Source organism: Meles meles, chromosome 3, assembly GCF_922984935.1.
Source record: "Meles meles chromosome 3, mMelMel3.1 paternal haplotype, whole genome shotgun sequence".
Taxonomy (NCBI): domain Eukaryota; kingdom Metazoa; phylum Chordata; class Mammalia; order Carnivora; family Mustelidae; genus Meles; species Meles meles.
The window spans coordinates 84,613,204-84,628,982 of NC_060068.1; the positions used below are offsets into that span (position 1 = coordinate 84,613,204).

A 15,779-nucleotide genomic window follows, 5' to 3' on the forward strand; every position below is an offset into this window, starting at 1 on the left:
ACAAAAGGCACAACTCACCAGTGCTGTGTTTCAAACGATCATCTGACAGACTAAGATGAGGAAGCTTTAACCTGCTGTCACGGCACGTTTCTTTTTACAAACAAAATAAAGTATCCCAAGAGAAAAGAGAAGATCATTAACATGACAATTGTAGAACCATTTATGATCCACATAAAAAAAAAACCAATACAGATAGCATTATGGGGTTTTTATTGGCACTTATTTTGAAAAGCACATGGCCTGTCCATAACCACCACGGTAACCATCTAAAGTTTAGTTTACCTATCAGTTCTCAGTTAGTTTGTGCTGCAGAGAAAACAAAACAACCTCAAGATGTTTTCTCAAGAACATTTTATTTCTCTCGTTTTTGAGAAAATTTGACACTACTGAACCTTAAGTGAAAATTTCAAGTCCATATGCAGGTTCACAAGCATCTTATTTAAGGTCACAGATAAAGGATGACAGAAACCATGAGAAAATCCTGGGTTATTGCCCAGCGTGGCACGATAGGTTTTAGACCTCCTGAACTCATCAAGGGTATAATCTGCAAGTAATTACTCCCCTGAAAATTTACTGAAGCTGACCACCTAGGGTGAATTCCTTCCCACTGGGGCTTACTGGGTTCTACTCTGGTGCCAGAGCTGGACTGCAGACCACAGCCATGCTCCTTCACAGATCCTCGGAGGTTTACACAGGGGAAGTGTCCTTCCTGAAGGAACACAGCTTTCTGCTTGATTGTATTTAGATCTTCACAGCAGCACAACATTAACTTCTCTAGTCAGCATGCCAGTCCTTAATGCACTCGGAAATTTAAGACCAAGTGTTTGTTAATATGCCATCCACTGGAGTACAATGCCTGACTTCTTAGGAAGCATTGACTCACTAAAAGCAGGCCCCTTCCAGCTCAGACCCATGAGGGGTTTGAACCAAGGGTTACTCTGCCCACAGGGACTGATTGAGTGGCTGGAAGGTCCGACGGCTGACTGTCCTCTTGTTTAACAGCATCATGTGGGATTTCCTGTCCCCAGGGGTGTGGCAGAGCAGAGTATCCAACGTGTAAGTGGTGACCTGGCCATTTATGTGCAGTTTCCCATAGATCTCATCAAATCTGGCTAGAAGGGCAGGCACATCCTTCACTTTTTCCCTCGCTTTGGCCAGCTGGGAAAAAGAAAAGCAGATCATTATTTGTCTGCAAGATTTCTTCTTTGTTCTTCTTATCCTCCAAGAAGCAGAGATACAAATGCATAAAAATGTACGGTGTATACCTATATGATGAAAACCAGGGTACCAGGGCACACAGATGTATGAACGGATTCCACAAGCTATATAGAAAATTCAGAATTAGTACCTGAAAATCATTCCTAATATCTCATAAAAGGGTGTTCAAATGGTACATAATATACAATGAAACTACCAGGATAAAGAGTCAAATAGCAGTGGAAACAAAGTTTGCCCAATTTAATAATCAGAGAGGGAGGTGGGGCCAAATTATGTAAAGGTTTATAGCACATGGTATAACTTTTCTGGAATTCATTCTAGAAGCCATCAGAAGGTCCAAATTAGGACATGATCTGACTTAGGTTTAAATGGCTGTGTAGTGACATGGAGGGTGAAGGCTAATTGGGAGGCCAGTATCATAGTCCAGATGAGAGAGGATGACAGTCTAGACTGGAAAATGTATACATAAGATGGAGAAATAGATGTATAACAAGTATATTTGGGAGGTTCAACTGAAAGGATTTATTGTTGAAGATGTCAGGAAAAGGGAAGAATCAAAGATATCTTCCCAATTTGGCTTTAACAACTTGGTGATGGGTGAGGTCTTTAACGAAGATGGGGAAGATGGGAGGACCAGATTTGGAGGGGGAACAAATCAAGAGTTCTGTTTTGGACATGGGTGAGATGCCTGTGAAAGGTCTAAATAGGCAAGTTGAGGGACTGTTAGATATATACCAATATAATGCAAGGAGGAGAGATCTAGACCAAAAGTATAAATATCAGAGTCACAAGTGTATAAATGCTATTTAATTCTATAAAAATAGGTGAGGTCTAAATTACAACGCAGAGCTACTTTGTAAACAAAATCAACATTTACTTAGTTCAATCCTTATTAATGATACAACCCATGGTACCTGGGTGGCTCAGTTGGTTAAGCATCCTACTCTGGATTTTGGCTCAGGTCATGATCTCTGGGAAGTGAGATGGAGCCCTGCATCAGGCTCCCTACTCAGGGTGAGTCAGCTCTCTCACTTTCTCCCTCTCTCCTTTTGTCCCTCCCCCAACTTGTGCACAAGCACACACACACTCTCTAAAAAATAAATAAATCTAAAAAACAATAAAACAAAAAACTTCCCTTTAAAAAGAAATGATAAAACCTAACATTTCTTCCTTTCTATCTTTCCTTCCTTTTTTTTTTTTTTAAAGATTTATTTATTTGACAGAGAGAGTGAGACAGCGAGAAGGGACACATAAGCAGGAGAAGTGGGAGAGGGAGAAGCAGGCTTCCCAGTGAGCAGAGAGCCCAATGTGGGGCTCAATCTCAGGACCCTGGGATCATGACCTGAGCCGAAGGCAGACGCTTAATGAGCGAGTCACCCAGGTGCCCCCAAGTAAACATTTTCTGATGAAATTTACTTGTATTCCAGGTCCCTAAGAAATCCTCCGGTCATCTTCTAAATATATCATAACCTTATTTGCTGCTGGCATACCTTTCTTTCAAACAAGGGCTCCCCACTGAACCTTTAGGTAAGAAGTTCTATAGTACTTTATTATGTTCTTAAAAAGAATAGCTTCTTTATTCCCCACCTCATGTTGAAAGTAAAATGACTTGAGGTGAAGCATATGGTTTCCCAAAGCAGCCAAGCAAATATTCCAAGCTGGAGATAACTTTGCTCTAAATGCATAGACCACATCAGTTCTCTCCCAGCACTACACAAATATCAAATGGTGTCATTAGAACCATTCTATGGTTTAAGCAGAAGAGTTTGTATTCCATTGTTAGTTTAGTTTCAAAAAAGAAATCAATGAAGCAACAGCTGATATTTGGAGTGGTTTTAGTCATAGTAATTAAGAATACCAATAATTCTCCAAATTCCTCTGGTGGTACACCAGCACCTGATCTCCACACACAAGACGTATTTAACAACTGCTGGTATCAACTCCCCACAGCGCATCTGTATGACACAAGTGTTACAGGGGACCCTCCGCACCTACTGTCTGGCAGGCATACTGTGAGCTGGCTCAAAGGCTGCTGGAGTCAGAGCAGTCCCTTATTTCTCGATAGCAGTTCCCTGCACGGCCCCACAAGAACCAGCGAACACACACACAATGACAGGCGGAGCTTTTGAAGTAGATCAGTCTTACAGACTTTGGGGGAAAAAATACCAGATAAAAACCCGTATTTTTTCAATATGGACTTTGGATGCTTAAGTCATATAACTGGGAAAACATATGGATGGACCAGGTCTAAGTAGAGTGACTCACATCAGTGCTACTGAGAAAACTGAAGTTGTGTCAGTAATGGATGTACACAATTGTGCACTTTAAAACCTGTTTATTTTTTTTTAAAGATTTTATTTATTTATTTGACAGAGAGATCACAAGTAGGCAGAGAGGCAGGCAGAGAGGCAGGCAGAGAGAGAGAGGGGGAAGCAGGCTCCCTGCCGAGCAGAGAGCCCGATGCGGGGCTTGATCCCAGGACCCTGGGATCATGACCTGAGCCGAAGGCAGAGGCTTTAACCCACTGAGCCACCCAGGTGCCCCTAAAACCTGTTTATATTTCCAGTTCCCCTACCTTTTTAAAACATACTCCAAAAGGGCTTGGGTGGACCACCATCTACAGAAAGCTAAGAATTATAATAGAAAGGAGCTTTAAATTAACGGAGCCCTGTCAGTTTCCTGACAAGCTCCCTTTGCCAGCAGGAAGAAGCATTTGGGTGGAAGTGTGAAAACAGAAAGGGGTTGGGAGGGCAACAGTGTGGCAGAGGGGTAGAAAGGAGACAGCTGCACTCTACTGCCAACCCTATGCTATCTCAGACTCGAGCAGGGACCTTACTATCAAAAGCTAAGGGAGGGAGGAAGAAGCTCCCTCATAAGTCAAAATGTAAGGCCCCTTCATAAGTCAAAATGATAACACTGATATCATTACTAACAAACTGATCACTGCCAGTAGTTTATGATTTCTTTACAGTTTTTTCCCTTTAGCTATAGATGTACAAATTACTAAATTTCAAATGACTTACAGTAACTCTTCTTTGTGTCCCCCCCCCTTTTTTTTTAAAAGATTTTATTTATCAGAGAGGAGAGTGAACGAATGCACAAGCAGGGGGAGCAGCAGGCAGAGGAAGAGGGAGAAGTGCGCTCCTTGCTCAGGAGCCCCAATGTGGGGCTTGATCCCAGGACCCTAGGATCATGACCTGAGCCGAAGGCAGATGCTTAACCAACTAAGACACCCAGGCATCCTGTCCTGTTTGTGTGCTTAAGCCATCAGTGTGAGACATGGGTTCATTCACTTCGCTTTGCTTTCAATTTTTGGAAATTGCTTATCATTTTTATTTAATTTTGTTTTATAGTTTTGCAGAAACATTTATACAGTTCCATTAGGTGGCCTATTTAGTACCTAAAACCACAGTCTAATTATAGAAGCTTTAATATGGTTTAATATCTGGCAGGTCTAGTACCTCTTCCTGCTCTTCTTTCACAGGGTTTTCCCAGTTATTCTTGCTAGTTTGTTCTTTCTAGTAAACCTTAACTAGAGAAAAAAAACCAAATGGCACTTTTATTAGGAGGTTACATAATCACAATCACTTGGGAAGAACTGATTTGATGGGGTTGAGTCTTCCTATCCCCACACAGCATGTCTTGTCATTTGTTTAAATAGGGGAGACTTTTTTGTTAATGACTTTTTTATTTGAGAGAGAGCGAGTGAGAGAGCACAAACAGCGGGAGGGGCAGAGGCCAAGGGAGAAGCAGGCTCCCTGAGGAGTGAGGAGCCCAATGATCTGAGCCAAAGGCAGACATTTAACCGACCGAGCAGCCCAGGCCAAGACCTTTTCTTTTAGGATGAGAAATACTGTAGCTGATTATTTGCTGATAAGAAAGATCCACAGGGAAGGGGATATTAATGATGCTCGAAAGAGAGTAAGACATCATTTGAACTGATGCCCTGCAGAGGGTCAGAGAGATGGGTTCCAGGGCCAATGAGGGAGCCTGCTCTAGAGAAGTGTGGATGGTCACCACAGCCTCAGCAGGACGGGAAGAGGTTGTCCCTGTGGCAGCATTCTCTGTGGATTGCTTCCATTTCCTCCATGAAACAGGAAGCAGGGGTAGGGAAGTGGGGAGAAGGCACTGGAGGTTTGAGGAGAAAGGAAAGCGAAAAGGGGAGCAGGATCCAGGAAAACAGTGTGTGTGGGGGATGGTGAGAAAAAAGTAAAAGGACAAAGTTTTCGTAGAATTTCAGAGGGTATTTTCTGTTGCAAGAAAAAGATCGTTGCACCCAAACTCAGAAGTCTTATACTAGGAAGAAGAGAGGTGTTGCCACATTTGATAGTCTTTAAGGTGGCAGCCTGGAGAATGAAGACAGTAAGTGCACATTTTAATGAGCGTCCTTTCACCTTTAAATGATTTCTGCAGCAATCACATACTCACCACTTCTTCTGAGAACTCCTGTCTTCTCACAAATTTTGATAAACTTCCCTCTGCCGCATCCTTTAGTATCTCTATGAGGGTTTTCAACATATTTGCTTGGATATGAATCAAAATCTGAATACAAAAAACAAACAAAACCAAGACTGAGCCAGGCCTCAACAATTATGTAAGTACTCTGCTACACCAGCCTAAATTTATAGGCATCTACCTGCTTTCATGCTATTTCCTAATTCATTCTTTTGCACAAGTTGAAAAATACTTCGAATATACGTCTACCAGCCAAAATTTATTTTCCAATAGCCAGTCAAAACACCTCAACTTTAAAACTTGCTTAAAGGTAGAAATGCAGAAAATAGGGATTGTGGAGCCTGACACATTTGGGCTGGAATCCTGGCATGGGCCATTACCAGCTACATGAATGGTCATATATTTAAACTCTTACAACTTCTGTATTTGTAAAATGAGGAAAATACTTTTTCATCTCACATTTGAGTTACTGTGAACGTCAAATAAAATGCCAGCACACAGGAGGTACTCAAACATTACTATCAGTTTCTTCTCCTCCAGTCCTTCTAGATTCAGAGGAGAGGACAATCACACAATCTTGTAAGACTGACTCTGGGGCAAAAGAAACCTTTACATTTGTTTATTTATTTACATTAGAAAATTGTAGGCAAATCTGTTGCTGGAGGCATAAAGTGGAAGCTGGTTCAAGGCTTAATGAGGTACTCCTATTTACACTGCAGCCATTAAGAAACTTCCAAAACTGGGTACTGTACTTGGCTTTTAAAATGGTACCACTAACTACCTTCCATCAGATAGAAACAATTAACACAAGAAAAAAAAAATTTCCCAGGTGCCTGGGTGGCCCAGATGGTTAAGTGTCTGCCTTCGGCTCAGGTCATGATCCTGGAGTCCCAGGATAGAGTCCCACATCAGGCTCCCTGCTTAAGAGGGGGGTCTGCTTCTCCCTCTGGCCCTCACCTCCTCGTGCTTTCTCTTTCTAATGTTCTCTCTCTCTCTCTCTAAAATAAATGAATAAAATCTTTAAAAAAAAAAAACCACCCACATTTCCCCTTTTCTTTACCAACATTCGCTAATACAATTTGAAAAATACAGAAAGGGTTAAAGAAAACAATAAGCCAGAATTCCCCAACTAATGTTATCTGCTGTTTAATATATTTGGGAGGTAATACATGAAATTATAATTTTCCTCTGATCTGATGCTGCTTCCTGCCAATTGTTATACAATGATTATTTTCTCATTTACAAATTATAGAATACCTCATTTTTAATAATGAATGCACAGCAATCCATCATATACATTCAATGATTCATTAAGCAATACCACTCTTCAATATATTGATAAATGTGCATATATTAAAAAAATCTTGTTAATTTCTAAGACTTGATTTTCCCAGAAGTGAAATTACAAAGTCAAAGGATGTAACCATTTTTTAGGTTTAATTAATTAAATTAATTAATTAATTATTAATAAATAAATAAATTAATTAATTAATTTTTCCCAGCGTAACAGTATTCATTGTTCTTGCACAACACCCAGTGCTCCAGGCAATACGTGCCCTCCCTATTACCCACCACCTGGTTCCCCAACCTCCCACGCCCCACCCCTTCAAAACCCTGGTTGTTTTTCAGAGTCCATAGTCTCTTATGGTTCGCCTCCCCTTCCAATTTCCCTCAACTTCCTTCTCCTCTCCATCTCCCAATGTCCTCCATGTCATTTGTTATGCTCCACAAATAAGTGAAACCATATGATACTTGACTCTCTCTGCTTGACTTATTACACTCAGCATAATCACTTCCAGTCCAGTCCATATTGCTACAAAAGTTGGGTATTCATCCTTTCTTTCTTTCTTTTTTTTTTTAATAAACATATAATGTATTTTTATCCCCAGGGGTACAGGTCTGTGAATCACCAGGTTTACACACTTCACAGCACTCACGATAGCACATACCCTCCCCAATGTCCATAACCACCTCCCCCTCTCCCAACCCCATCTCCCCCCAGCAACCCCCAGTTTGTTTTGTGAGATTAAGAGTCATTTATAGTTTGTCTCCCTCCCAATCCCATCTTGTTTCATTTATTCTTCTCCTATCCTCCTAACCCCCCATGATGCATCTCCACGTCCTCATATCAGGGAGATCATATGATAGTTGTCTTTCTCCGGTTGACTTATTTCACTAAGCATGATACCCTCTAGTTCCATCCACGTCGTCGCAAATGGCAAAATTTCATTTCTTTTAATGGCTGCATAGTATTCCATTGTGTATATATAACACTTCTTCTTTATCCACTCATCTGTTGATGGACATCTAGGTTCTTTCCATAGTTTGGCTATTGTAGATATTGCTGCTATAAACATTCGGGTACACGTGCCCCTTCTGATCACTATGTTTGTATCTTTAGGGTAAATACCCAGTAGTGCAATTGCTGGGTCATAGGGTAGTTCTATTTTCAACATTTTTTTTTTTTTTAAATATTTATTTGACAGAGAGAAATCACAACTAGGCAGAGAAGCAGGCAGAGAGAGACGAGGAAGCAGGCTCCCCACAGAGCAGAGAGCCCAATATGGGGCTCGATCCCAGGACCCCGGGATCATGACCTGAGCCGAAGGCAGAGGCTTTAACCCACTGAGCCACCCAGGTGCCCCTATTTTCAACATTTTGAGGAACCTCCATGCTGTTTTCCAGAGTGGTTGCACCAGCTTGCATTCCCACCAACAGTGTAGGAGAGTTCCCCTTTCTCCGCATCCTCGCCAGCATCTGTCATTTCCTGACTTGTTAATTTTATCCATTCTGACTGGTGTGAGGTGATATCTCACTGCGGTTTTGATTTGTATTTCCCTGATGCGGAGGGATGTGGAGCACTTTTTCATGTGTCTGTTGGCCATCTGGATGCCTTCTTTGCAGAAATGTCTGTTCATGTCCTCTGCCCATTTCTTGATTGGATTGTTTGTTCTTTGGGTGTTGAGTTTGCTAAGCTCCTTATAGATTGTGGATACTAGCCCTTTATCTGATATGTCGTTTGCAAATATCTTCTCCCATTCTGTCAGTTGTCTTTTGGTTTTGTGAACTGTTTCCTTTGCTGTGCAAAAGCTTTTGATCTTGATGAAATCCCAATAGTTCCATTTTTGCCCTTGCTTCCCTTGCCTTTGCCGATGTTCCTAGGAAGATGTTGCTGCGGCTGAGGTCGAAGAGGTTGCTGCCTCTGTTCTCCTCAAGGATTCTGATGGATTCCTTTCTCACATTGAGGTCCTTCATCCATTTTGAGTCTATTTTCGTGTGTAGTGTAAGGAAGTGGTCCAATTTCATTTTTCTGCATGTGGCTGTCCAATTTTCCCAGCACCATTTATTGAAGAGGCTGTCTTTTTTCCATTGGACATTCTTTCCTGCTTTGTCGAAGATTAGTTGACCATAGAGTTGAGGGTCGATTTCTGGGCTCTCTATTCTGTTCCATTGATCTATGTGTCTGTTTTTGTGCCAGTACCATGCTGTCTTGATGATGACAGCTTTGTAATAGAGCTTGAAGTCTGGAATTGTGATGCCACCAACTTTGGCTTTCTTTTTCAATATCCCTTTGGCTATTTGAGGTCTTTTCTGGTTCCATATAAATTTTAGGATTATTTGTTCCATTTCTTTGAAAAAAAATGGATGGTATTTTGATAGGGATTGCATTAAATGTGTAGATTGCTTTAGGTAGCATAGACATTTTCACAATATTTATTCTTCCAATCCAGGAGCATGGAACATTTTTTCCATTTCTTTGTGTCTTCCTCAATTTCTTTCATGAGTACTTTATAGTTTTCTGCATATAGATTCTTAGCCTCTTTGGTTAGGTTTATTCCTAGGTATCTTATAGTTTTGGGTACAATTGTAAATGGGATTGGCTCCTTAATTTCTCTTTCTTCTGTCTTGTTGTTGGTGTACAGAAATGCAACTGATTTCTGTGCATTGATTTTATATCCTGACACTTTACTGAATTCCTGTACAAGTTCTAGCAGTTTTGGAGTTGAGTCTTTTGGGTTTTCCACATATAGTATCATATCATCTGCGAAGAGTGATAGTTTGACTTCTTCTTTGCTGATTTGGATGCCTTTAATTTCTTTTGTTGTCTGATTGCTGAGGCTAGGACTTCTAGTACTATGTTGAATAGCAGTGGTGATAATGGACATCCCTGCCATGTTCCTGACCTTAACGGAAAAGCTTTCAGTTTTTCTCCATTGAGAATGATATTTGCGGTGGGTTTTTCATAGATGGCTTTGATAATATTGAGGTATGTGCCCTCTATCCCTACACTTTGAAGAGTTTTGATCAGGAAGGGATGCTGTACTTTGTCAAATGCTTTTTCAGCATCTATTGAGAGTATCATATGGTTCTTGTTCTTTCTTTTATTAATGTGTTCTATCACATTGATTGATTTGTGGATGTTGAACCAACCCTGCAGCCCTGGAATAAATCCCACTTGGTCGTGGTGAATAATCCTTTTAATGTACTGTTGAATCCTATTGGCTAGTATTTTGGTGAGAATTTTTGCATCTGTGTTCATCAAGGATATTGGTCTGTAGTTCTCTTTTTTGGTGGGATTCTTGTCTGGTTTTGGGATCAAGGTGATGCTGGCCTCATAAAATGAGTTTGGAAGTTTTCCTTCCATTTCTATTTTTTGGAACAGTTTCAGGAGAATAGGGATTAGTTCTTCTTTAAAAGTTTGGTAGAATTCCCCTGGGAAGCTGTCTGGCCCTGGGCTTTTGTTTGTTTGGAGATTTTTGAGGACTGTTTCAATCTCCTTACTGGTTATGGGCCTGTTCAGGTTTTCTATTTCTTCCTGGTTCAGTTGTGGTAGTTTATATGTCTCTAGGAATGCATCCATTTCTTCCAGATTGTCCAATTTGTTGACGTAGAGTTGCTCATAGTATGTTCTTATAATTGTCTGTATTTCTTTGGTGTTAGTTGTGATCTCTCCTCTTTCATTCATGATTTTATTTATTTGGGTCCTTTCTCTTTTCTTTTTGATAAGTTTGGCCAGGGCTTTATCAATCTTATTGATTCTTTCAAAGAACCAGCTCCTAGTTTGATTTTTTTCTATTGTCTTTTTGGTTTCTATTTCATTGATTTCAGGATGTAACCATTTTAAAGGTTCTTGATCCTTTGGAAAAGTAGTGTTTTGGAAGAGCTATTCCTTTTTTTATAGCAAACCAGCTAAGTTCTTTCTATAGTCCATTTTATAACAATTTAAGTTTGATTATCTTTGGTCCCAAAGAACAGAATGAAAAGATTCCAAGTAGACTAAATCCAAAGAACCCAATGTAAGTCCAGTGTTCTAAAGCAAAGGCAAAATCATGAGCACACCTTTCATTAGGAGGCAACACTCCACAGATTTCTCACATTCAAGCAGAGGCTTTTGTTCCAGACTATTTTTACAATACTGTCTTTGTTCCAGGCTATTTTTTCAAGGATATGCATATAACCAACACCTTGGAAAGACATACACGGTGCCACATGCAGACAAAAGGGCAGGCATGCTTACTGCCCATTTTGAGAGATCTGAGTTCTCCAAATTCAAGACTCCTCTCTTAAACTATAACCTCCTGTACGTATAAAAGGAATACAGACCTCATGTCACCCTATGGGAAGTGGATTTAAGAAACTAATGCAAAATGCAAATGTTGTAGCTACTACCACTGCTCTAATTAATAAACTGCACTTTACCTCTCCGTGACTTGTGAACTCTACTGTATCACAAACTATGGAAGATTAACTCATTAGCTTAAAAGTAGGGTAAAATCTATTACTAATAGTACTTCAAAGTCTTGTTAATAAAAACCAGCTGACTGGGTTGGGAGCTATCCTACTGAGGGCAAGGAGAAGTCGACCTTGTTACATGTTATGTCTCTAGTGCCTGGCACCTAGTAGACCCTCAACAATAATGAATGAGAAGAGCTGAGGTCCCCCAGCAATTTACACAGACAAGCCTCCTGGAGCTCCACGCTAGAAACTATTAATGATGTGTTCCTGGAAGATTTCAACATCTCTTCTTAAGTTTTCCCAATTTCTCTCCCTGCCTCCAGCAACTATCTCTGACTCAGAAGGGATTTCAAGAGTCAAGTTCAATTCCTCAAAATATACTGATGAAGGACAGTAGAGATGAGGCAGTTACTGATAAAAAGCTAAGAAAAAAATGTAAAGCTAGGAGAGCGTGTCTCAACTGAAACCTTAGGTTATGGTTAAGGTAAACTAGATCAAGGTACAGAACACTACTTTAATCTTACAAATTCCAAACAAAAGGCTGGGAAAATTAGCAAGGAATTGGGGGAATTTAGTTAGGAAAAACTATTCAAACAACTATGGAAGGACACTTCCTGCCCCTCTGATTTTCTGAAACCCTAAGAAATGTTCACATATCATTGGATGTCTTTGACCAAGAAAAGGAAGAGAGGCCCTGACCAAATTTGCATTTCATCTTTTCCTTTTCAAGTTTGCTATATTTGAAATAGAATACCATAGTGGAGTAGGGATTGCTAGTTTTCTAAATAATATCCAAACACCCCCCCCCCTTTTTTTGATTAACAGAACTCCCTAACTTCAGCTGATGCTGCCATGTACCAAACTCAAAGACTGTATTACTCAGGTTTCTTTGCTACTAGGTATGGTCACAGGATTATATTCTTGCCAATTACATGTAAGTACAAGTGGTTGGGTGAGACATCAATTGTCTCCATAGATGACATGGAGACATGAATGGATAGAGACATCCACCCATTCATGGAGACATCCATTCTTCCTACTTCTTGCTGGAATAGGTGTAATGGATGGAAATCATATGCTCAGGACGATGCTGTGAAAATACAAAAAGAGGCTGGGTTCCTGATGTTACCCTAAATTGTCACAACCTAAATTGTTCCTGATGTTACCTAAATTGTCACAACAGACCCAAACTGACCATCTCTGGTTTTCTACATCGAAGAAAAACAAAGCTGTTCATTTGTACAGACGCTTATTCTTCTCAAGTCTACACTGTTCTCAACTAAAATGCAATTCTTAACTTCCAGGTGAGATGCTGCCACAAAGGAATTTATGAGAAATGAGTTCTGTCTCCTTGCCTACCCCATGCAGCCTAGGAGACTTCCTAGCATGGGCTCTCACTTTAGGGTGACCTTAGTGACTAGAGAAAGGGGCATTAAAACATTTATCTGTGTTGACAAATAATGATAAAAGCAGCAAAACTAACCAACTGCCAATTCCCCTGCAAGGCAATTCAATTCCAAAATGGGTGTCCATTTGGAGACATGCCTTATTTCTAGAGACACGATTAAAATTCAAATAGCACCAGTGGAAAGCTACCCCATGTTGGTCTTGGCTACTTTCAAACATATTTAGAAGTGAAAATTAATCCTTTGATATTGATCAACACTGCTAAAGAGGGGACTATAGTTCTTTTGATATTGATGGGACAGCAGAGCCAAAATGCATGTGCCTCAATGAGATCATCTGCTAAATCAATTCAGTGTGTAGCAAGTATTAGCTGGGAAAATGGAAAATCAGGCCCTCTGGGTCATATTGGCAGCAGAAGCAATTTTGATGAAAAGAAAATTAAGTTGAGGGGGGAAAATGAGGTGAGTTCAAATTCCAAATGGCAGCAGGAAAAAATTTTAGTATAAGACATTAATTTTTAAAGTAGATCAGAAAAAAAAACTTCATTTATTTCTGCTACTACTGACAGACTTTCTACTCAGCCTATTTGTCAGGTTTCTGTTTCTTAATAATTAACAAAGTGCCCTTAAGGATTCCAAGTAGATGACTCAGCCTTAGAGAAGCGAGGGCCCATTAAATCAGTTTTTTAAAACCTACTCTAATAACAGAGATCTGAATCTGAAAGATTATTAAGCCTTAGAATGGCAGCCACCTCTTTTTCAATATCCCTAAGGAAGCCAAAATAGATTTACACTGAAATATGACCAACTTAGACTGGACATTTGGAAAAAGTTCCTGAGTGAGCATTTTTAAACAATAAGATGGTCTTTAAGTTTCTGCACAACATATACTTCTGTGACCCAATTCATGGAGGGGATGATTCATATTCAAGATCAGTTCAAGGTTCCTTACATAGTGCTTGCCCAAAACATGCTCATTCTACCAAGTTTAACTGGTTACCTTTCCTTTCTAGCTCTCAGAGAACAGGAGCTACTCCTGCTGCTTGTGCTCATTAGCATATTCCCACCGTGCTCTGGATTTCTCCTCCTATACAAACAGATAGCTTCACTCTCAGCAGCCTATGTTTTATTTCCAACAAAGCACTCTCTCATATGAAAAACAATTATTACTAGATTCTCATAACCCTATGACAGATAGCCAAGACTGCAAGAGTTGAAGCATCTAAACTCAGGGACAAGGAGAGCATTTAGTACTGGCAAGCTGGCATTTTGACATCCACTCCTATGTCCTTTTCATCATTCAGGAGGTACAGCTAATCCCAGTCCTGGATTAGAAAAAGGCATACCCTTGTCTCTGTAGGTCTCGAGTGGTAGGGAAACCCTTGACTTTGTAGTCAAACATTTTTGTGTTAAAACTCTTACTCTGCTACATAATTAGCTTCAAGAACTAAGGTGATTAATTACTCTTTGAATCTCCATTTTCCACATGTATGATATGGCCAAATATTGTTTTTATAGTATCATATAAAATGAACCAATGAATATTAAGTAGCTAAATTAAATTAAAACTCTGCTGATCTGTAGCTCTTCAATTTCTTACCACCAACCCTTATTGATCCCTCCAAGCTCACTTCAACTCTAAGAAAAGCTACCAGTGATCCATACAACACTCCTCTCACCATACTCCCGTGTACATCTTTTCCGCAGGATGCTATGAACCACCTGAAATGCTAACAATTCTACTTCTGTCCCAATCATGAAATGAGTTCATTTGCAGGCCTCTCTCTCTCTCTCTCAGAAGCAGTGATACACTTGGATACCCAGAACTGTCCAAATCCAGTAGAGAAGAAGGTATAACACATATGGCACCTGCTGGGAGGCCAGGCTTTCTAACGTGTTTGGCTTACTGATATTGTTGGCTCAAATGACATGAACTTCTGGACTTTGGACCTTTACCACTTTGACTTCCCAAATCTGCTCATGCCTGTGAGCTTTTCAGGCTGACCCATCTGTTCTGACCTGCAGTTTCTGCAGAGGCATGCAGTCTTGGGATAGGGGCTGTCTGCAGCAGGCTCTGACAGGGAGGGCTGTGAGCTCTCTTAGATTCCTACACAATGGTGCTATTTCTTCCCTGTCTTTTTCTGATGATTCCTCTGCCTCACCACTGATGTCTTACTAACTCACTTCGGGGGCCTCTTACTTTTTTTTGTGGCACTTGTCCGTTCCTATCAGACCCACTGCTAGTTTTATATAGATGAGCTCTTAACTGACAGCTCTGACATTCATCCCCCCCTTGAGGCTCATGTACTTTAAAAACTTCAAGATCTCTTTTTGGATACTTTTCTAGTATTTAGTCTCTTCCCTTTCAAAATCATCCTTTTTTCAGGGTCTCCACTATCACTGTGTCCATCTTTCTGGTTGCCTAGGCTCATCCTTCCCACCCATGAAAGAAGTTTGAAAAGTCAACGTGAGATCAAATATAAGGTAGTCTTATCTCAGACATCTTAGCAACCTTATTGTCCAAAGTTTACTATAAAGGCTCAACTAGTCTTTCTCTTGAAAGTCATCTGGGCACTGTTCTGGGGGTGATATCTGAGGATAATCACTGTGGAAGAAATGAAAACCATGGAACCTTGGAGTTATGCTGAATTCCTATTCACTAGGTTATAGGATTTGTTACATATAAATATTCTTCTTTATGTAACACACTTCATTTCAAACAAATAAAACTGGTATTGCCAAACATTCACTGAACACTGATCATATGCCAGGTACTATGTTAACTACTTTAAATGCATTATTCTTTCGGGGCACCTGGGTGGCTCAGTGGGTTAAAGCCTCTGCCCTCGGCTCAGGTCATGATCCCAGGGTCCTGGGATCAAGTCCCGCATCGGGCTCTCTGCTCAGCAGGGAGCCTGCTTCCTCCTCTCTCTCTGCCTGCCTCTCTGCCTACTTGAGATCTCT

The 15,779-nt window shown here is 40.4% G+C and overlaps 1 protein-coding gene across 1 annotated transcript in view; it reads right to left on the bottom strand.

Annotated features, from left to right (window-relative positions):
- Positions 1 to 227: 227 nt before the first annotated feature.
- The window catches only part of PTCD2 (pentatricopeptide repeat domain 2), a 36,011-nt gene continuing 20,459 nt past the window's right edge, over positions 228 to 15,779 (bottom strand). Inside the window, exons 8-9 of the mRNA XM_045998889.1 lie at positions 5,647 to 5,760; positions 228 to 1,158 (exon numbers count right to left, since the gene is read on the bottom strand). Coding sequence (XP_045854845.1) covers positions 934 to 1,158; positions 5,647 to 5,760 — 339 coding nt within the window. The 3' untranslated portion in view covers positions 228 to 933. The remainder of the gene's footprint in view (positions 1,159 to 5,646; positions 5,761 to 15,779) is intronic.